Source organism: Haemaphysalis longicornis, unplaced genomic scaffold (genome assembly GCF_048455015.1).
Source record: "Haemaphysalis longicornis isolate Haplotype H1 unplaced genomic scaffold, Haemaphysalis longicornis Haplotype H1 scaffold_1, whole genome shotgun sequence".
NCBI lineage: Eukaryota > Metazoa > Arthropoda > Arachnida > Ixodida > Ixodidae > Haemaphysalis > Haemaphysalis longicornis.
Genome location: NW_027526203.1, coordinates 361363826 through 361385387, shown reverse-complemented (window position 1 = coordinate 361385387; position 21562 = coordinate 361363826). Strand labels below are relative to the sequence as shown.

At 43.0% G+C, this 21562-nt stretch overlaps 1 protein-coding gene across 5 annotated transcripts in view; it reads right to left on the bottom strand.

Moving 5' to 3' along the window:
• Positions 1 to 12962: 12962 nt before the first annotated feature.
• The window catches only part of LOC144154988 (breast cancer anti-estrogen resistance protein 3 homolog), a 239710-nt gene continuing 231110 nt past the window's right edge, over positions 12963 to 21562 (bottom strand). For all 5 annotated transcript variants that reach the window (XM_077686153.1, XM_077686156.1, XM_077686154.1 and 2 more), the window contains 2 exons: positions 17971 to 18139; positions 12963 to 16060 (listed from right to left, as the gene is read on the bottom strand). In XM_077686153.1, coding sequence (XP_077542279.1) covers positions 15542 to 16060; positions 17971 to 18139 — 688 coding nt within the window. In that variant the 3' untranslated portion in view covers positions 12963 to 15541. The remainder of the gene's footprint in view (positions 16061 to 17970; positions 18140 to 21562) is intronic.

Here is a 21562-nt window from a genome sequence, read left to right as displayed (position 1 = left end):
CTGAGTCCTGTGTGAAGACCCTGGGCTTGCATCGCCCAAATTGTAGTGGTATTAACATGTTTTGGACATGACAGGCAGGTTGTAACACAAAACACTGAAAAATAGTGCATTGTAGAGCTGTCACGTTGAGCTAATGGAGATGCCCTGTGCTTTTATGGCCATTGGGACGAATTGGGACTTATTGGGACGAATATAAAGATTTCCTGAAAACTTACTGTTCTGCGGTATCAGTCGCTAAAGATAAGTATTTCAAACATGATCTACCCTCACTCCTTAAATCAGATCCAAAAAAGTTTTGGAAAACAATATCTCCGGATAATAGCTCAAGTCGCATTACCTTGCACGGAGCTAACAACGTGCCTCTTGCCGACCACGAGTGCCCGGTAGCTTTTAACGAATTTTTTTCATCAATATTCACCACGGAGGACCAATCCACAGTACCCTTTGTTCCTGATCCTGACTACCCTTGCATGGAACTTATTAACATCTCCGATGAAGGTATTTCTCGGCTAATAACCGACCTAAAATTATCCACGTCTGCAGGTATTGATAACATCAGCTCCAAAATACTTAAAAACACTGTTTCTGTTTCCAGCCAAATACTGCTCCTCATATTCCGTCAATCGCTATCATCCGGACGTCTTCCTTCTGACTGGAAAATTGCAAAAATAGTTCCTGTATTTAAGGCTGGCGATAGAAATTCACCTGGTAACTACCGTCCAATTTCGTTAACTTGTATCTGTTGCAAATTACTGGAACACATCATTGCTTCACATGTCTACAGCCACCTCGAGTCAAATAATTTCTTTTTTACTAACCAACATGGGTTCCGAAAAGGTTTCTCTTGCGATTCACAACTTTTTGAATTTACTAACGACCTGCATTTTCAAATGAATAATAACAAACAAACAGATTGTATTTTTCTTGATTTCTCTAAAGCGTTTGACCGGGTTCCTCACTGTAGACTAATCTCGAAACTATCATCGCTCAGACTAGACTCACTGACCCTTACATGGCTGCGAAATTTTTTGTCTCTTCGCCAACAGTTCACAGTTGTAAACAATTTATCTTGTCCCCCTTGCTACGTTACTTCAGGTGTTCCGCAAGGTAGTGTTTTAGGGCCCTTGCTATTTTTAATATTCATCAATGATCTGCCTACAAACATTTCATCTTCAATTCGTCTTTTTGCTGACGATTGCATACTATATCGTAACATTACCCATACTAACGACCACATCGCTCTTCAAAATGACCTCTTAACTGTTTCTAGTTGGTTCAAGACCTGGCAAATGCACCTTAACGAATCTAAATGTAAATTTATCTCTTTCAGCCGCAAGCATGCCAATTCTAAGTTCACATACTCTTTAAACAGCTCTCCCGTCTCTGAAGCAACTTCATATAAATACCTCGGAGTTCACTTCACTTCTAACCTGTCATGGGCTTCCCATATCACCGCCATTTGTGCCAAGGCCTCGCGATCGTTAGGTTATTTACGAAGAAACTTAAAAAATGCCCCTAATTGCGTACGAAAGCTGGCCTATGTTACTTTTGTCCGTCCTCAACTGGAATTTGCTAGCCCTGTATGGTCACCTCACCAAAAATATCTTAACAATATGCTTGAAGCCGTGCAGAATAGAGCAGCACGCTTTATTTCTTCCGATTATGATAATTCTCATAGCGTCACCCAAATTAAACATGATAATGACATCCCCTTACTTGATACACGACGTTCCATTGCACTCCTGTGCTTGTTTCACAAGTACATTTATGGTAATAGGCTGTCGCCCCTTCCTCTTGAAAGACCATTGCGCATGTCAAAACGTTTGCATAACAATCTCAGTTACTCGCGCATTTTTGGTCGTACATTAACTTTCAATACTTCTGCGCTTCCACGTGTCATCTGTCTGTGGAACGATTTGCCCGATAATATCGTTTCCATATCAAACCATGCCTCCTTCCGCCACCGTGTAACCAGTCATTTCCTAGGTTTGCTTCCTTAAATTGTTCACCCTCTTTTTGTTGCTGGCGTATTTTTGTGAATGTATTTTGTTAAGTTGTACTGTGTATGCACTGCGCCTTATAATCTATAGTTTCGCCTTGGCAGTATATTGTGTCGTGGTGCTTTTGTGCCTTGTGTTCGCAATGCAAGGTTAGCCTCACCTTGTACATATTATGCTTACTTGCTCTCGTGTTGCTTTTACTGTTTTTTTGCCTCCCCTTACGCTATGCCCCTACGGGGGCCTGTAAGGTTCTTGTAAATAAATAAATAAATAAATAAATGCTGGATACCTCCAGTGAGCTGCTTCTTCGAGGGTGAAATTCGTGTGGTACATGATAAGCTCCTTTGAAAACTACCTGAAAGCAGTGAAGCGACTCTTGTCATAGGAAGTGGGGTGTCCATTTAAAGGGGCTTTGAAGACAAAATACAAGTTTGGTTCATTTGAGATTCCCTCATTAGGATAACACTGATGCCACTTTTCGTGCAAACTTGATTCAAATAAGCTGTATAATGAGCAAAACAGAATGGGCATGCGACTCGACAGCTACTTGCCTGCTCTAGAGTTATGGCACATTACATCCCACTTGTGCGATTGGCTGAGGCTGGCAAAATCAAACACAAAAAAACAGGGGTTCTAAGCTTGCAAAATGCACTATTTGTCCTTGATATTTAGTGTATATTGTTTTAGTATTAGTTAGAGTGGTAAGGTAAACAATAGAATTTCCAAACGAACACGTAAACATGTTAGCTGCTTCACTGATATATAGAACTACTGCCAGCCTGTGCTTTGAAATCCCACCGTCTGTCGTGCAGATTTTCTGACAGGACACCAGCCAACTGGCCTAAGCGACTCTGCCACTTACATGACCCTGTATGTCGAGTCATACCAAATGTTTCGTGAAATGATTACTGTTAGCTGCAACTAAGTACAGGTTTGATCAGAAGTAAACTGGGCGATCACAGCGTGGCATCGCTGCACCATCGTAAGTGCATTTTGACATGACATCTTGGCAGCCTCAGTTCCAGTTCCTGTTGAATTGCAGTGCTTGAATGCTATATGGAGTCAACATTTTAACTGTCAATTTTATTTACCAGCCTTCAATAAGTCATTTCCGACATCACAAAATATGTGATGCAGTGGGAGGATTGAAATTTTAGCTTTAATTGTTAAATTTCTCAGTAGATAAAGCATCATTTGCCGAGGGTTCCATCAAACACGAAATCCATGGCAAAAGTTGGGTGTTGTCTTCATGGCCCCTTTAAAGAGAAAAATGTTTTGGGAGTAAATGCAACCAGTGCTATACGTCTCTAAAGATATTTCGAAAACTTTTTGATGGAGGAACAAGCATTGCAACTTCTGAAGGCATTCCCAAACCTCAGTACGTGAAACGCCTGATAACCAGAAGCAGATGCCGTCAGCAAAAATGGAGAGGCAGACCATGCCAGGAAAACTTCGAGTTCCTACCAGTGCAAGCTTAGACACTATAGGGTTAAGCCTGTTTTCTTGTTGGACGCTGTGGGATATGGTGCTGTTAGGTTGGGCCATTGGCAGTTGGCTCCCACCAGCCACTGGCTCCCACATTATAAAAGCAGTTTTATTATATTTTATTGAAGGCCAGATTTATTGATGACTATAGAGGAGAGGAACCTTGAAGAGAGGGCCGAGACGAAGTAGTGACCGCGACGCTACTTAGTTGTATGCGTGGCAAGGTGTCTGTAAGAGGACGACTTGTCCAAACAGAGGGTAGAATTACGTAGAGTGGTAAAACTTCAATAGCTTCGTTTTTCAGCCTCTTCTCAATGGATAGCATATCCAGGTTCATCCACCTGTCGCTGCCATTGGCAGCCTGGTGCATCAATGGTACATTCGTCTTTTCGAAGAGCGTGCGACGGCTGACATTCTGCTGACGTGAAGTCAGCAGAATATCAGCTGCTGTTGGCGAGTCAGTCAGTGCACTTTATCAGTGCATGGGCAATCATCGTCAAGTTGCTGCTTCAGTCCTGTTGATTCCTCCACACCTCATCCTCTCAGCTGCACCATGTTAGTGAGGAACAAGTCCATAGAACAGATGAGGTGGATAATTGAAGACTAAGGGAATGGAATCTTGGAGACATGGCTGAGACAAAATGATGGCCACAACGCCGCATTGTACTCGCAGCGAGGTATTCATAAGCAGGACTTGACTGGGCAGTGGGTAGAATTCTATAAGGCGTCTTCCTGTACTTGATTGAGGCACCTAAGATCATGATCACTGATCCGTGCAGTGTTGGCCTTCCACATTCAGTATGAGAATTATATCATCATGTGGATGTCCTTGTGGTGTCCAGAAGCTGACACCAGTGCTCTCATTTTTTGGGCTGGCACTCGGCTGTGTTCATTTATACCCTTTCTCAACGGTGTGCTTTTCACAAAAACAAGTCCTTTTATACGGTAATGTTTGACCGCATAAGTCGTGAGTTGAAGAGCACGATGTTTTTGTTTCATCCGAGGTGTGCACAAAGATACGAAAACATATTAATCTAGATGATCCGATTGTACTGTAGAAACTATATCGGCAACAGTAGAAGTGGCTGACACTTTGCCCGATCTTCGCGTGAAGTGGGGCAGTATCCAGTTGTGGGACTTATGCTGTTTATGACAACCATGTACAGTGTTTAAATCCTTTGAAGTCGTCCTGAATGTTCGACTTCTATACTGCAGGAGCTGCATATTGCTTTTCTCGTGGCGTGTTGCTTGGCAATAGCCCTGTGCGCGTCGTATGCTCACACTGGGAGATGTAGCTGGGAAAAGTGACCAGCTGTCGCTCTGTTCTTATCGTGTTACCGCCTCGCACAGTTGACATACCTTTCATATGCTGCTGTATCCCCGACCAAAAAACTGACAGCTTAGTACAAGCGTGACGATGGGCTTTGCAATCAACAATGCAGCAGGAGTGATGTTTTAGTTTCAAGCAGATGTGAAGTGCACATTTGATATCAATAGACACACTTCCCAAATAATGGTTTGAATTTTTCAGTACAGCTGGTGGGAAAGTGACACAACCTGGCATGTTTCTTTAACCCCGCAGAATTCTTCGGAGGACACAGCAACTCTGCTAGCGACAGCATGCTGAAATCACTGCTTTTTGTTTTGCAGGTTAGTTCGCGATATAGTTTCACTGATACGTAACATTGAGGTTTGACCAGTTTTTTTTTATCCTGCCATGCCGTCGAACATGTTGTGCCAATATGTTGTGCTATTGCTGTAGATTGTTGGTCAGTAATTCTAGGCCTGTTGATGTCAGGAGATAGAGAGGAAAACCCTGGACCGGATATTGAGGAGATGTTGGAGCAAATCATGAATAACTTAGATGAAACCAGCCATACGACTGAAACTCAGAGTTAAGACTGACAAGCTTATGGGGGTCTTTTTGTAAAAATTAGAGCGCGGTAAACGCGACACAGAAGAAGCAAGATAGGAGGGCGCTTGTCTCGTCCTGCTTATTCTGTGTCATTGTGTTTATTGAGCTCAAATTTTTAGAAGTATGCACCAACTTCCCCAACAATGTGTTTTATTCAAGTTACACGGTCTCTCGCGCTAATCCAAGAAATGAATGTCCTGATTGAGTACCTGGAGTCTGTTGTGCGGCGGCAAGCTGAATAACTTGTTAAATATGAAAACAGAAGTCGAAGAAACAATCTCTTAGTTTTAAGCGTCCTTGAGTGAAAATCAGAAACTAAGACGGACTTGAAGGTGCCTGTTGTACGAAATGTGTTTCAGAAAACACTTGGTGTCCAGGTCCAAACAATACAAAGAATCCATTGAGTTGTCATAGAACTATCGGGGAAAAGTAGGCTGGTCATAATGAAATATTATGATTTCAAAGAAAAGGAATTTGTAATTAAGAATTGTAGCAGACTGAAAGGCATCTTGATTAGTCCAAGCAATGATTATGCTAGAGAAACCGTACAACTACGGAAGAAGTTGTGAGACAGTGCGGCGGCAGATAGATCTGAGAGAAAGAAAATGATCCTGGCTTACAATAAATTTAACGCAGTGTCTAGAGTTACGTCCGACGGAACCCAAAATTGAAAACTAGAGTTACGTCTGACGGAACTTTAAGCCAGTTTCTAGAGTTACGTCCGACGGAACCCAGAATTGAAAACTAGGGTTACGTCCGACGTAACTTTAAGCCAGTTTCTAGAGTTACGTCCGACGTAACCCAAAATTGAAAACTAAAGTTACGTCCGACGGAACTTTAGGCCCGTTTCTAGAGTTACGTCCGACGGAACCCAAAATTGAAAACTAGAGTTACATCCGACGGAACTTTAAGCTGGTTTCTAGAGTTACGTCTGACGGAACTTTAGGCCAATGTTTTGAGTTACGTCGGGCGAACGTAAAGCATTAAAAAAAATTACAGCTATAGCACCAAATACCATGACGCTCCATAGGTGTAATCTGTCACTTGTACGATACACGACATACGATGTACGATGCAGCGCTGTGGGTTCGAATACCAGCTGGGTTGATGAATTTTTCAATTAAATAATTCAAAAATTTTCTGTACTAGTCCTTGTAGACTTCTTTCCATATCCAACACATGCAAGGAAGGAGAAGGCAGGAATTAACAAAAATAGAATGTCTTGCCCTGGGCTCAGTGCCAGTTTGTAGGGTCTGCAGTTTGTGCCGAGAACGAATTTGCATGGGTCAACAGTCTTTTAACACATGTAATTAATTAGGCTGGGCGTCGGTTAATAGTTTACCCCGATTAATCGGCATCGATTAATGCGATTATGCATAGATGTTGTGTTGGTTTGGCAGAAAAAAGACCAAAAATAATTATTGATCAATATGCTCACATGCTTGTTCAGACACATTCCAGATGAGGTAAGTACGTCATCATCACGACTCATGATGCGGGCGACACACTTGTCAGCTCGTTCGTCACTCACACTTTTCTAGAATCAGGAACATCAGCACCCGCCGTGAGTGCCGATGGCGCCGATTAATCGTGCTTTTCTTAATACAGAAATAGTTTATACAATGGGTTTTTTGTACCGTGTATATTTGTAGTTCTTATTTGAAATTTTGGCCTGTGGCATGGAAATACACGAGTTGAGAGGTACAGTCTAAGAGTTGTCGATGAAATATTAAAGAGTTTTAGCAGTCCGTCTGTTCCGCCGTGTACGTACTTACCGCGTTGACCGCGACCCGTCTGGGCACTTGTGCATTTGTCGCGGTAGGGGGAATAGTTCCGGGGGCCGGCCTTCGCCATGTCCGCGCATTCGTCACGGCGGGGTGCGCCTCCTCGCCCTTCCGCGCGCGCAGGCGCAGTCGGGTCCCGGTCAACACGGTAACTACGTACACGACAGAACAGACGGACTGCTACAGTCCGTCTGTTCCGTCGTGTATGGGTTACTGGGTTGACCGGGACCCGTCTGGGCACTTGTGTATTCGTCGCGGTAGGAGGATTAGTTCCGCGGGCCTGCCTTCGCCACGTACGCGCCTCCTCGCCCTTCCGCGCGCGCGGCGCAGACGGGTCCCGATGAACCCGGTAACAATGTAAAAAAATGTGAGTGACGAACGAGCTGATAAGCGTCGCGTCCGCATCATGCGCCGTGATGATGACGTACTTACCTCATCCGGAATGTGTCTGAACAAGTGTATGAGCATATTGATCTGATATGTACTACTACATAATTATTTTTGGTCATTTTTTTTCTAAAAAAAACCACACAACCGAATAATCCATGCATAATCGAATTAATCGATGCCAATTAATCGGGTTGAAATATTAACTGACACCCAACCCTATTAATTACTCTTGAACCATGTAAATTGGTTCAAGAGTCTTCAAGAGCTGTAAATTTTTTGTGCTTTACGTTATGCCGGAAGTAACTCAAAACATTGGCCTAAAGTTCCGTCGGACGTAACTTTAGTTTTCAATTTGGGGTTCCGTCAGACGTAACTCTAGAAACCAGCTTAAAGTTCCGTCGGACGTAACTCTAGTTTTCAATTTTGGGTTCCGTCGGACGTAACTCTACAAACGGGCCTAAAGTTCCGTCGGACGTAACCCTAGTTTTCAATTTTGGGTTACGTTGGACGTAACTCTAGAAACTGGCTTAAAGTTACGTCGGACGTAACCCTAGTTTTCGGTTTTGGGTTCCGTCGGACGTAACTCTAGACACTGCGTAAATTTAAAGGGGTCACGGCGACAAAATACAAGTTAGTTTATTTGAAAGATTAGGTGTTTTATAGCGCCCCCAGAGCTTGTCCAGCAGCTTGCAAATGGTGCTTTATTCACTGAGAAATTACACACTTCAAGCCAAAATTTTAATTCTCGCACTAAATTGTGTTTCGTGACGTCAGCGATGACGTATCCAGGGCAGGTATTTGAAACGAATGTTAAGTATGTTGACTAGGGCTGCAGTGGACGATGAAACGTCTCGTTGCTTCGTTTGCTGTCCCTCCTGTAGATGGCGCCACACGTCCGCTCAGGCCCGCTGTCCACACTCGCTTTGTTTTTGACCAGATTTGCACCTGGCTTATATTTGTTATGGTTGATAGTAATCATTTTATGAAACATTGGGTATGCTCGACAAACAGGGTCGCAAATTCGCCTATGCCAATTTTCCAAGTCGTGTGAGACAACCCCAAAGCACTGGACTGCTGCGCAGCTATAACAAGCATAGTGCGCGCAGTATGCACTAGTGCTTCTATGTTTATGTGTGTTTGTAATGTTTAAATGTGCATTTGTAACTTCCATTGTTTACTCCACCATTCTTACTACTGAAAAAAAGACTATGCATTTAATTTAAGTGCAAATAGCTCATTCTGCAAGCTGATAAGCCCTGCCTAACTTGTGTTTGCTTTTGCTCGCATCAGCCAATTGCACAGCTGCCCATAATACGCCTTAGGTTCTAGTGCAGGAAATAAGCTAGTGGGTCGCATGGCCATTCTCTTTTTTCCTAATTATCTAGCTTATTTTAGTGAAGTTTGCGTTAAAAGTGGTGTCAGCGTTATTTAAGCGAGGCAATCTTTTGGATGAATTAAACTTGCATTTTGTCATCACGGCCCCTTTAATTGGTAACAGGCTTTATGCCTGGGACCACAGACTAAAAAACAATTTCCCTTTGTAAAACAAGCGTGGCAAATGTGATCGAGATAATGTCCAAGACATAACACTAATGCCTCCTACAGTCCTTCTGGTACACTTCTAAAATCCTGTCATCAGCATAGCTATACTGTTGTCCTGTTGAACACCTGTAGCATTGCAAATAAAGTAACTGATCTATAGTGTCTAATATAGGCTCCTCTCACCATAATCCAAAGTTATGATTATGATGTGAGGAGCCTACAATAATGTTTGCTCGTACAGGTCTTTGAAATCCCTTGAAATTGAAAATTAAGTTTTCAGGGGCCTTGAAAGCCTGAGATTTTTTCCTTCTCCTTGAAAGCCCTTGAATCTTTTCAGCGATAAAGAAGAGGCCCGAGAGAGAGAGAAAACAATTTAATGAGCTCAAAAGTTGGAGTGGAACCCTAGTCCGGGAATCCATGCGCTGCAATTGGCCCATGTCACCAGGAGAGTCTGGTCCTCCAGTTGACAGTTGGTCAACAGTGTCTCCCACGGCTCAGGAAAGGAACGGGTGGAGAGGGGTGGTAGAGCTGGGTTGTCAGCGCATTCCAGATTTATATGCTGGAGGGTACCTGTGACCTGCTTTTCATGGCCTACCAGTGTGGCCCTGCACACTCTCCACCAAAAACATGCTCTTACAATTTAAAGAGAGCTTGGGAGTACAGGCTTTATCCACGACTTGTGTGGAACGAAATCCCTGCATCGGATGAGAGAGAAGCTAGCATATATGTCCCCTTCTCACATTTGACACTGCTTTCTGCATTGCCTTGTCCTGTTATTCATTTTGTTTATCTTCCCATTGTCGTGCCCCACTATAGCTACGTCCCACTACGTCTCGAAAACGAATGGTGCTGACACGCCAGGATGAAATAAAAAAGAGCACAGATAAGCAGATCTGAATGTGAGGACACACTGCATCTAGCTCCTAAGCTTCATTGGATTATTTTGTTTTGACGGGTGTGACGGTGGGCAGAGTCAGTAGAGTTGTCATTCCCCCGCTCTTGGTGAACATGGAAATTTAGGGAAGGAGAATGGTGGGAGGTATTCATTTATGTTCCTCGCTATCCAAGGTAGTGTATTAGGCTCGAAAAAGTTCAAAATGATGACTTCCGTAAAGCTTATTGTGGGTGGTGCTAAACTTGTCCACTTCCAAAGGGTAAAGTTGTTCCAAAGAGTTTTTCTCAAGGTCATTTTTTGAAATGTAAAGAAGCAAACATTAAGCATATGAGCAGAACAGACTAGCAAAAAGTTTGTACACATGCTTCTCTGCACTCCTAAAAATGCCGCGATAGGGCCTTGAAAGTCTTTGAATATCCTTGAAATCTTGTCTCTAAATCCTGTACGAACAATGCAGTTGCTTGATACAGGGCTGCTTAGCAACATTTCTGTTAACTAACAGAAACATGGCCAAGCAGCCCCGTATCAAGTGACTGCATTGTTTCGGTGGCTTACACCATGTTAAGATTGGATCGAGATTCCTTTCAATAACATAGACGAGAGCACACTGTTGGCAATTGCTGGCGATTTTAATACTGGGAAAGCTTTCTTTCTGGTAATACTGAAGTTTTAAGCGAGGATCAATTATTACACTTATTGTTACCGCACAATCTTGTGCAAATCGTGAACGAAGACAGTAGAATAACTGCTGGAACACAGCCATTTCAGGCTTGTCAAGTGAAAAAGTAGAAGGCAAAACCAGTGAAAATGCCCATGTGTTCGAGATTTCGGCGCATTTTAAAGATCCCCAGGTGGTCAAAATTAATCCGGAGCACTCCACTACAACGCATCTCATCACCTGTGTAGTGTCGGCACGTTAAACCTCATAATCAACAATCAATCATGGAAAGCAAAACCAGAAAAACTGGCTTCTCTATTCAAGCCTAAACTTTAAATGGTCATAAGTAGAGCCACTAAATAAGCTAGTGGCTCTAGTCGTAACTGCTGCTCCAACACAGATAGGCTGGCATGTTCGTCTTATTGCACTCCTTGACTTGTGCACAGTTCACTGGTACCATGTTCAGCTGCATATCTCCAGCAGTTTTTTTTAAAAGCTGTCACAAAATTAAATACAAAAATGAATTATAACATGTTTTTTTACTCAAAAACAAAATTTACATCTACAACCAAAACAAGAAACTGTATATTCCCAAAATTTTTATCATCATAACTGTAATATAAAATTTTTGCTATAAGACTCCCTTTCCCCCCACAAAGTTTGTGTTTCTTTGGTTTTTTTGCTCTGATGAGTCCCAGCTAGTCCATACACTATATTGCACGAATTCAGACAGGCCAGTGTGCTGTGGATAATGAATTACAGTCCCATAGACGACATCAGTTTTGGTTTTTGCTACTGAGAGAGCCTGGGTGCAGGGTGCTGTAGGGTGTAGTTTATGTCACTTTTTTTCTGTCCAAGCAAGATGTCAATCTTGTTGGCTTCAAATGCATCCAAGGCCTCATTTCACAGCCATGTATGCATTGCTTTCCCCTTAGCTGAATTACAGATTAGTTCCGCTGCATCCAGCAAATCTGAAACTACCCAGAGGTGGGGGTGGTGGGGCAGAATGTCACAAAAGATGCCACAAGCCCCACCAAAATTGTTGACCTTGTGTATTACTATTTTTGCCGTGCACGGGCCTGTTCATTTGGATCCCAACTAATATGCATGTCACTGAGAGTGAAGGGGCAGACCACTTTGAGTTTGACCGACTGGAAGCTTCTAGGTCATGCTTTGCCACGGTCCAAGACGGTTCAGCCGCTGTTTCCAGGCCTCTGAAGACTACAGCAATAATATCGACATAAAATTGGTTCTGAGCTATGTTTGACAACCGTAATTGCCTGAAGGCTCCCTTGGCATCTTTATAAAGTGAACCATGCCAATTTTAAGATATCAAACTTTGGTGTCAGCACCCCTTTGAAGAACCTTGGGTGGTGTAAAATAGTATGACGAGCCTTTCACTGTGAAGCATCGAGGCAGCTGTCAATTAATGAACACTAAAACCAATATTTTAATCTGCAATGCATCGTGCCACATCTATGCACACGTGTTTTTTTGAAAAACAGCTGGACATCGACGACCCTTGAAACTGCCCCTGCCTCATTCAAACCAGGATATGGAGCTGTCCAGCAATGCTTCCTTCTATGAAGCATTGCTAGTACTACTGTCATGTGTAGCTGAATATGTCAGTGTTGCAGGCTCCACTTGAACAACAAGCAGCTAATCTTTGCACTTGGTAGAGCCAAATATGGCTGATCTGCAGAACATGCCATGTGGCACAACCATGAACTCATGGTACTCTTTCCCTTCGAGCATTTTTTGGAAACAGTCTTTTTTAGACTTGCTGCAACAGCCTTGCAGCAAAGTTGGAGCGGATTTTTTTTTTTTTTGTAAAATTGTGTAGTTACACTTGCTGTCAAAGTATTGGTTTTCCTTGTTGCCTTTTGGTTTGTGCTGAGAATTAATGGTACTCACAAATTGCTAGACTCCTTCACAACTTTTGCACAGGAAAAATTTTTTTGTCATCAAATCCACGTGGAGTCTTGACAAACAGAATGTGAAGCGACCAGCAATATTTGCTCTGTTCATCAGGTATTCTGCAAACTGCAAATTGTATTAGCCACAAAGTGATTGGAACAGAACCAAAAAACGCTGAGACTACTGTTCTGCTTAATTAAGCATTTCTTTTGGTGAATGAGTAAAGTGTGTGAACGTTTTTTTTTTTATCTTGGTCCATTCGAGAAGACCCTTCTTACTTACCCCTTTGCAGCCATGTGTAGCAGCAGTACGCATTGTTCACATGCCTTCAGCTACGGGGTGTTCGTGTGTAATTTCTTTGAACAATAGATCATACTTTGAAACAGCATTAAATTTGTTTAGTTTTATACACAAAATCCACTTGCTTGATGAACATGTAATGCACTTAAAAAGGTATCAAATGACAAATTTGTGACTAGAACAGCTGGGGGTCATCACAAAGTATACAAACACATCATCCCTAGTCAACATTCTCTTGCACCACTAGTGCTAGCTTTCAAACCGTCAGCACAATTCAAGCACAAACTATGTAAACTATGTAAACTATGTACAGAGTTGCTATTTAGGCTAAAGTGCACAGCATGCAGCTCAAAATTTCCCATTTCAGCCTTCCTTCAAAACGCTTGTTTACATTTATAACAGCACCACATTATATCTTTCAGATAGTTTTTTAAGCTTTCAAACAAACAAATGAAATCGTGAGTAAAGAAGTCCATATATCAATTACTTTTTCACTGAAAACACAACATAAAACCCAAAATTTTTTAAACTTTTCCTTCCGCAGTACTGACAAAGTAAGAGCCACATATAAGTTACGACATACGCAAGCGTCATCGTATGGCCGACACTCGTTATGTTTGCACAGTGCAATGAAACTATAGTTATGTATTTACGCCCACACTAGGATAAGCAAGAGCTCTACATGCATGCACAGTCACTACAGCATGTAAAAAACTGGAAAACTGTGGTTCACCATCAACTTTCCTTGTGACAGTCAGCAGGCGAATTGCATTATACTTTTGACTGCTTGATAAACAAGCATGCTTGCATCACATGGTGGATGATGATTATGAAGCCACTTATATTTTAAATAACAGCTCGGAAGAGAAGCTATTCCATTGCACAAGAGGACTACATTTACAAGCACACAACATCTCTGAGTGACTTCAACAGTTGCTGTCAGTGACATAGTGAGTAGCAGCAGTGTGGCACATCGTAGGAACTGGCTGCTGAGCAGGATGTGGTACGTTAGTAATGAGCCATCACTTATTAGTGAGCTGCCTTTTCTAACTCTATTGCACCCTGTGTTTGGCAACGATACTCCGTAGTTCCAGCACAATGCAGAAGCCGCACTGCCCTTGGCATGCGATGTGCTGTACTGATTTGCTCCCAGAGCAATAATAACCTCTGCAGTTATTCAGCAGCTTGCTGGTATGCAATGTTGGCTCAGGTTACAATGATGGTGACATTAGCCCCAACTACCAGCGAGACAAAATATTCTCTTTGTTTTTCTTGTGTGCATGTGTGTACAAACTAAAGAATCTTGCTAGAAAGAACTAGACTAGAAAGAATCATAGAACTAGGCTAGAAAGATCATAACAGTCACATGAACGGAGCAGTTTTAACCACTAGCTGGAGATGTGCCACTCCACAAAGCTTAACTGCCTACAGGTCAGGTTTTCGCTAAAAGGTGCGAGCTACCATTGGACCTGTTACGCTGAGCCTGTGATTATCAGATTAGCACAAGCTGAACGTAAAGGCATGCTGGTAACTTGCATCAAATCCACAACTTCAGACCATGTAATCACCTTGCTGATGCCAGGCACGTCTATCATCAATACACTCACTGCAGCCATTTTTAAAACCATACATTCATGTTTAGCAATGCTGTTGTTTTCGCTCAACTAAGTGAAAGAATTTCCTAATTGCTGCACTCTGCCGCTGCCTTTTGTAGCTGGAAAGATGCTACAAACTTGTTTTCAGTTATCTATATCTGTAGGCCGAGTGGAACATTGCTGGGAAGGAGACAGAAGTGCGCTGTTGTGCTGTTCATAAATCAAGTATCACTAAACAGGGCACAAGTATAGTATAAAGACAGTATAGACAAAGGGTAAGAAACAATACTACATATCAATCTAGGTGATATGAAAGAACAGTGTTTTTCAATGCTGCTTCATGCCACCATAATCCAGAAATAGCATGCCATCCACCAATGTCAAGGCAAGCCAATGAAAAGAAGCTAAAAAAGTGGGTATATGTATAACAAAAAAAGTACGCCACCATTTTTTGCACTTTTACCAACAAAGCTAGAATCACTAGCTGTATACCCCTTTCATTGATACTATCATACGTAGTATTGAGAAAAACTTGACATTTTATATTGCTACTTCATCTAGATGAAAAAAAAAAAAAAAAACTATGCATACAACACATGTCAGGAAAGCTGTTAGCACAGATCTTACAAGTCTAGCTTTATAAAATAGCAATATGACATGACAAAATGGACATACAGTGCCTTGCAAAGTATTTGAATGAAGTAAGTTAAATTGTAGGGTCTGTAGGGCTTACAACTTATCCCTGTTAAGCCACGTGGTTGTCAGAAATGAATGTTTTCATTGTACAACCCCAGTTAAGCCTTCATCATTATGGCTTCACAGTTGCTGGTGCTCATTGGCCTGCACAATATTTTTGTCAGTGTGCCAAAAAAAAAAAAAAAAACACACACACACATTTTGTGTGCCGCACAAGCGTTGCACGAGCACATGCTCGAACAGTTGTAAGTGCAAAATCACCCCATGACGCAAGCTCAAGGCTTGCCAGCGTGGAGCAGGTGCTGAAAGGGGCTTCAATAGAGCCACCTCTCACACGAGTCCCTCGTGCCTCTCCAAACACTCCTCACACGGGGGTGCCGATGGGCTCGCAGCGCACCGACATGGCAGCCAGCACCTGCATGAGCTTTGCGTGCCTCTCCCAGGAAGCCACGGCCGCACCGCGGGCGCCCCACAGGAAGAGCAGGTGGAACTCGGTCCGGAACAGGTCAAGCACAATGTCGTCCAGCTTGACGTTCTCGCAGACGATCTGGCCGTTGCGTCGCAGCGTCGGCAGCTGCTGCATGACCAGGCGCTGCTGCTCCAGGTGCGAGAGCAGCAGCTGTAGGCCGTAGTCGGCCGTCGAGTGCTCCCAGGGCAGCAGCTCCGCGATGGCATCCTTGCGCGGCGCCGCACTCAGCCCCTGGAAGCTGTGCTCCAGGATGAGCAGCAGTGAGAGCAGGTACGGCAGGCACGTGTTGGGTGCCTGCGGGTTGCTGCACTCCTGCATGTTCTTCAGGGCGGGCCGCAGCTTTGTCTCGTAGGCGAGCGCCGTGTCCGTGTGCCGCTGTCGCAGGGCGAGCCACGTCGTCTTCAGCCGCGAGATCTGCAGATTCCCACTGGTGTCGGAAAGCCTTCGGGACAAACCCTAGCTGTGTGGCATTTAAGGAATAGCCTCCACCCAAACTATACCACAGCTCAGAACAGGGTTCAAAGTTGCTTTGTACTTTGTAAAGTTGGTACTTGCACAGTACCAGGTACTTATAAAAGCCATAGAGGCCCGATTTTGACGAAAAAATAATTTTTCCATCGTTTCCCACTTCTTCACCACAAGCAGTATTGCAGTGATAGGAAATTCTCGAGAGGTACATCCCAGCACATAGTGCAGCTAAAAAGCTAAAAAGATAATTTCTTTTACAGTGTGAAGCTTACACGACAGCACTCTTGACATCATTGTTCTATTTGCACCACGGCCAGCTTGAATGCATGCGCTAGAACAAGCGCGTCCAGAGTGCCCGTGGTCACACGCGCTTGGGCAGCATGATGCCAGTCCTGAAACTGTGACGGGATACCCAAGGTGGAGCAGCACACCACCACAGTAGCCAGTGCCTTGGCTGTGTCACGGCAGCCCTAATGTCAGCAGTTTGGGGCGAGGCACATGGCGAGGCACTCGACGCATCATGCTGATGCTGATGTCAAAAAGGTATCCGTTCCGAGCTTTCTCGCATGTGCAAAAATTAAAATTGATTTAAAATACGTTATACTGAATGGTTACTGTTGAAACTTGCTGGGAGATATCTCCATATACAAAGGAAGCTTTTTACATAGTTATATCAGCTTTAAAATTTCATGTCAGTACTTAATACTAGAGAATGCCATATAGCTTCTGCCAAAAAGTTTCCTCAAGAATGAATTGACTAACTAGGTTTTCTAATTAGAACCATTCCTTACTAGTGAGAATGAATGTGTCATTCTAACTTTTTGATTTTCATAACAGCTATACAGGTAAAAATACTAATGTTTTTAAAAAAAATGCATGTAAGCAAGGTGTCAGTTTTGAATGAACCATGCTCGCCTACAGGAATTTAAAGGGCCATCATGAGTTGTCAAATCACTTCAAACAGTTACTTTTTTTCAAAAAGCAAGCTTCTATTGAAAAATTAAAGGCGATGCCCTGGAATGTTAAATATTTAGAATGTGCGATCAGCCAATGTTATAATTTCTTTATATTGAAATCGACCAAACTTTGTCCTGGTTCTAAAGGGGCCGGTACCACTCTTTTGGGGTGTGCAGCCAGTTTTGGACGATGTTTGTGTGGCTGCCGTTACAAGTCAGTTTGCACCACATGCATGGCTAATGTACCATTGCCAACTTGCCTAGTTTTGATATGGTATTGAACAATTTATTTTTTATTGTCTATTGCACAGGGCCGAAAATCAAAAGTTCAAGCATAAAAGATCATATTCTGTTTCACTTGCATGTGCGTTTGCGAAGAATTATAGAAAACTGCATTCAACACAACTAGGTAAGGTTTGTGGCACACTTAGAAGACATTTTATCTGGCTGTATAATGGAAGCAAATTGGTTTCAGCTGAATAGATTTCTTCATTCAGCTGCTAAAGAAAAGCTAAAAAATCGTAAAAAAAAGATTCTCTGAGAAATAACTTACTTTATGCGGCTCATATATAGAGGAATAACATTTTGCACAAACGTTGGTAGTACACTTATTTACTCACCATCAAACTTAGGGAGCATTCATAGAGAATTTTTAGTTACTGAGATCTCAATATGGAAATATACATACGTGTATGGTCCCACATTTTGAACTCTAACTCATTCCTGTGTATGTGTGTATATTGCTATACTGAGACCTCAGTAACAAAGGGTTACTGAGCCCCCCTCCTACCCTGAAATATTTTCGAGGGAGCACACGTAAACAAGTGTTCCTTCCCCCTTATATCGCGGGTCAGGTCTCTGATCTCATAATAAGCTGCTGTACAATAGCCTGCAGATTACCTGTGACATGGCAAGTCCTTGCATAATCCCCGTAAAGCCGTAGAGGTTGCCCAAGGCTGTCTTTGTGTCGCCAGCCACCTGGATCCACTTGTTGAGCAGCTCCACACGCTCCACATCATCAGCACACATCAACAGCGTGGATGCAACGAACAGCTTGAGGCATTCAATCCTAGGACAGAACATTGAAAGGCTGTTATGTGTACGCCCCAAACAACCATTTAAACTCTGGGGAAATTGGTGTGCCGTGCTGATGCTCCCTTCTCTGTCCTTTTTGTTCATTTGCCATGCTAGGGGAGCAGGTATCGGAAAATTGCAAAAAGCAAAAGACTTGGAACTAGGTTTACTATACAATGAATATAAAACACATATATGCAGATGCATCAAAATAAATGTTTATGCCCCCGTGCCAATTAGAGGGTGAGATCACTACACCAATTGTTCTTCTTTTTTGTTAAGACTCATTTTGTGATCAGTTCGTGTGCCTTGACTAAGAACAAAAAGTTGTGCCAACGAAAAGTAGAAAATCCCCCACAGAAGGACTGATAAATGTCCAGAGAGCAGGTTTTGTGCAGCATGAAACTATATATGTAGGGAATCATTGCCATACATGAGGGGTGTGCTACAAGTATTGGCACGTCTTCTTTCCCCCTGAATACTCCTATCATTTAGAAGATTGCAACCCAATCCGCCTTCTTAACACCTTCACCTTGGACATTCTTACACATGCACAACTGCTCTGACAGCCGTTCCGTGCCCCTTCTCCAAAGCACCTTTTGGGGGTACCCCACTCCCGTTCTTGAACACCTTCCCCAAGATCATGAGCGGCCACAACATGGCTTCATTGAATGACTTTCGGGAGTGGGTCATAGCCGGGTCACTTGGATATGAAGGGTGAAGCACATGGAGGAAAGCTTAGGACAGGTCGTGCTTGCCATCGGCACATTGGAAGAAGTGTGGTGAAAGTCACGATGCTTTTTCATGCTTTCAGGAGGCCACTGGCAATGGCACTGTCGCAATGGCAGCAAAAGGTCAGTCCACCAAGGCCCTACGTCACGGCATGGCCCAAGCTGTGCATCCAATGGTTGACCAGGGGTGGGACAGCTAGAAGAGCTTTTGGAGCACAAAAAACTGTATTTCTGGAGCAGCTCACACGGGTAAAAAAATATCATGTTCAAGTAGCACAGGAGCAGAGTAGCATAAAGAAAACTTGTTTTAGAGGGCAAAATATGTCTTGGGTGAAAGCACATGTGAAGCTTTCAGTTACTCATTTTTAGTCAAAATCTGTAAAAATGAATGAAAACTCCACCCCAATAAAAGCGGTACTTGTTTCTATTGCCAGCCAGAATAAATTGCCTTTTTAAGTGTTCCCCCACGAGGAGAGCGCTTTTGAGTGTTCCCCTGCGTAGGCAGGAAGTTTTCAGTTGTGCGTCTCCTGCCCTCTCTCTAGACGCATTTCTGTGTAATTGTGGCGTTTGCTAGGCTGCAAACTAGCAAAGATGTTCTCGCTGCATGCCAGCGACGCTGAATGTCTTCATTCATTACCTTGCAAACACAGAAAAAAAGCAGTGTCTGCACTGATCTTGATCAGTACCCAAAAGCGCCCTGAAAAGTCAGCTAGCCCCGCGATTCCCGATCCGTAACAGCGGACGGTTTTATGCGAGCCATGCCCGCTTTCCGCCCCCCGATGCATGTGCCTCTCGAGGATAAGTCCCTATAAGGATTTCTGTGAGCTCAATTGAAATAATAATAATAATAATAAAAAAAAATACGGGCACAGCGAATCGCAGTCATGTCTCGCAAATCGATGGTGCATTCCAAAAGCTGTAATGTTACGAGTTGCTTGCTATGTATCAATTTCAATTAATTTATGTCAACTAAATAAAGCCTTTTGAAATCTTTCACTGACATAGCACAGCACTCGATTGCAAATACGGTCTTTGGTGGGAAAGTGACGTTCTATAAAGAATTTTTGGCGACACAGCTATATATTATCCTCAATTTTTCACATCAGACTCAACAGTGACAGTCTCAGTGACAATATGCATGCAGCACTAGGCTGTAACCCTTGAGCCTAAGTGAATGGACCTTGGTTTTTCCCCTACTATACTGGGTATGGCAAGCAGTGCAATTCACATTGGCCGCTTTGTTGGGTCCAGCCTGGCTTGAAGCTGAAGTCATATCTGCTTCTAGAGGCTGAAATGATATTAGATTTATACTACCTAGACTTTTGCCACAGCCAGAGTAAAGATGTTGGCTTCTGTTTGCATGGCAAACAAGAAATTATATGATTGAATTCCTGAAAACAGAGAACACGTTTGGTTTTGGCCAGAAAGCTATTATGCCAGTGTGTGTCAAGCATAGCCTGGACATATATACATATATGTAGTAAGTTTACAAGTACCGTCTTGTTGAACACACCTGCACAGAAAATATTTTTTCAAACATGAGAAAATATAATTGCAGCTGTGAGACACCGAAAATCGACAAATTTTTGAAGTTTACCTTGGTCTTCTAAAGCATGCTGTTGTGTACTAACTTTGTTAGGGTTACATTTCTCTTAAAATTCAAAAAAGCTTGTTCTTTGGTTTCTTGCGGTTCATTTGTTTGAACTTTACTGTGACAGAAACTTGACCATATGACCACACACCAAAAGCGGCCTGTCAGTTGGGGAAACAGCTAAGCAACGATAAAATGTTGCGGGGCTCTTCTCATGAATTATTCTCACAAAGGCGGCACAGTGATGAGCTAGAACAAAATGCATAGACGTCCCAAAAGGGCTAATTAATTGTACTTAGAAGTTCACCCTTTGCTTCTTGTTTGTAACTTCATTACAGCAAGAAAGTTGGCCCCTCTCTGACCGGAATGGAGGAGGGCGCATGCAAAAGCATTGTTACTTTGCCTGTTTCACCTAGGCATGACTAGCTCAGGCACCATCAGGCAGAGATATTCTGTACGCAGCAGCCAACTACTATACGCAATACAGCAAACGGGGAGTGCCTGTGTCCTTTACAGGCAGTCCAGCATGCTGCCAGATGCTCATTTTTTTATCCTAGTGAACATGCATAGTCTCACTGGCAGAACGAGCACACCAATGCTGGACCTGTTTTAAGAGCATTACAAGGGTCCCATGAGAACATGTCGAGGAGCCAGCCACTGATCTAATGAGTGCGCATTACCAAAGCATTCTAGCTGGTTATTTTTTAAGCATGCCTCCATGAACAGCACTAACTGAGTATAGCCTGACCTACACTGCATGTACACGACTTCCCCCTCGCCAGGTCTTCTCCATGCACTGCATTTTATTATTCTACAACACCTTTTCCTGTTTTGTGTTTTGTGCATAGGGCTCTTACGCATGAGGTGTATGTGTGGAAATGTGCATTGAATTAATGTGAAAACGAGCGTGGCACAAGCTGCTGTTGCCGAGCGCTGTGAATTTCCATCGAAAGATCAAAGGTGAGTTAAAGATTGGCTTCTGCAAATAAAAAATTTTTCGCAGAGGCTAATGTTGTCAGCTCTGCTAGAACCCTAGAAACGAAAGTCTGCTTCAAGCAAGAGGTTCCGGCACAAAGCTTTTCAAGGGAATGACGAC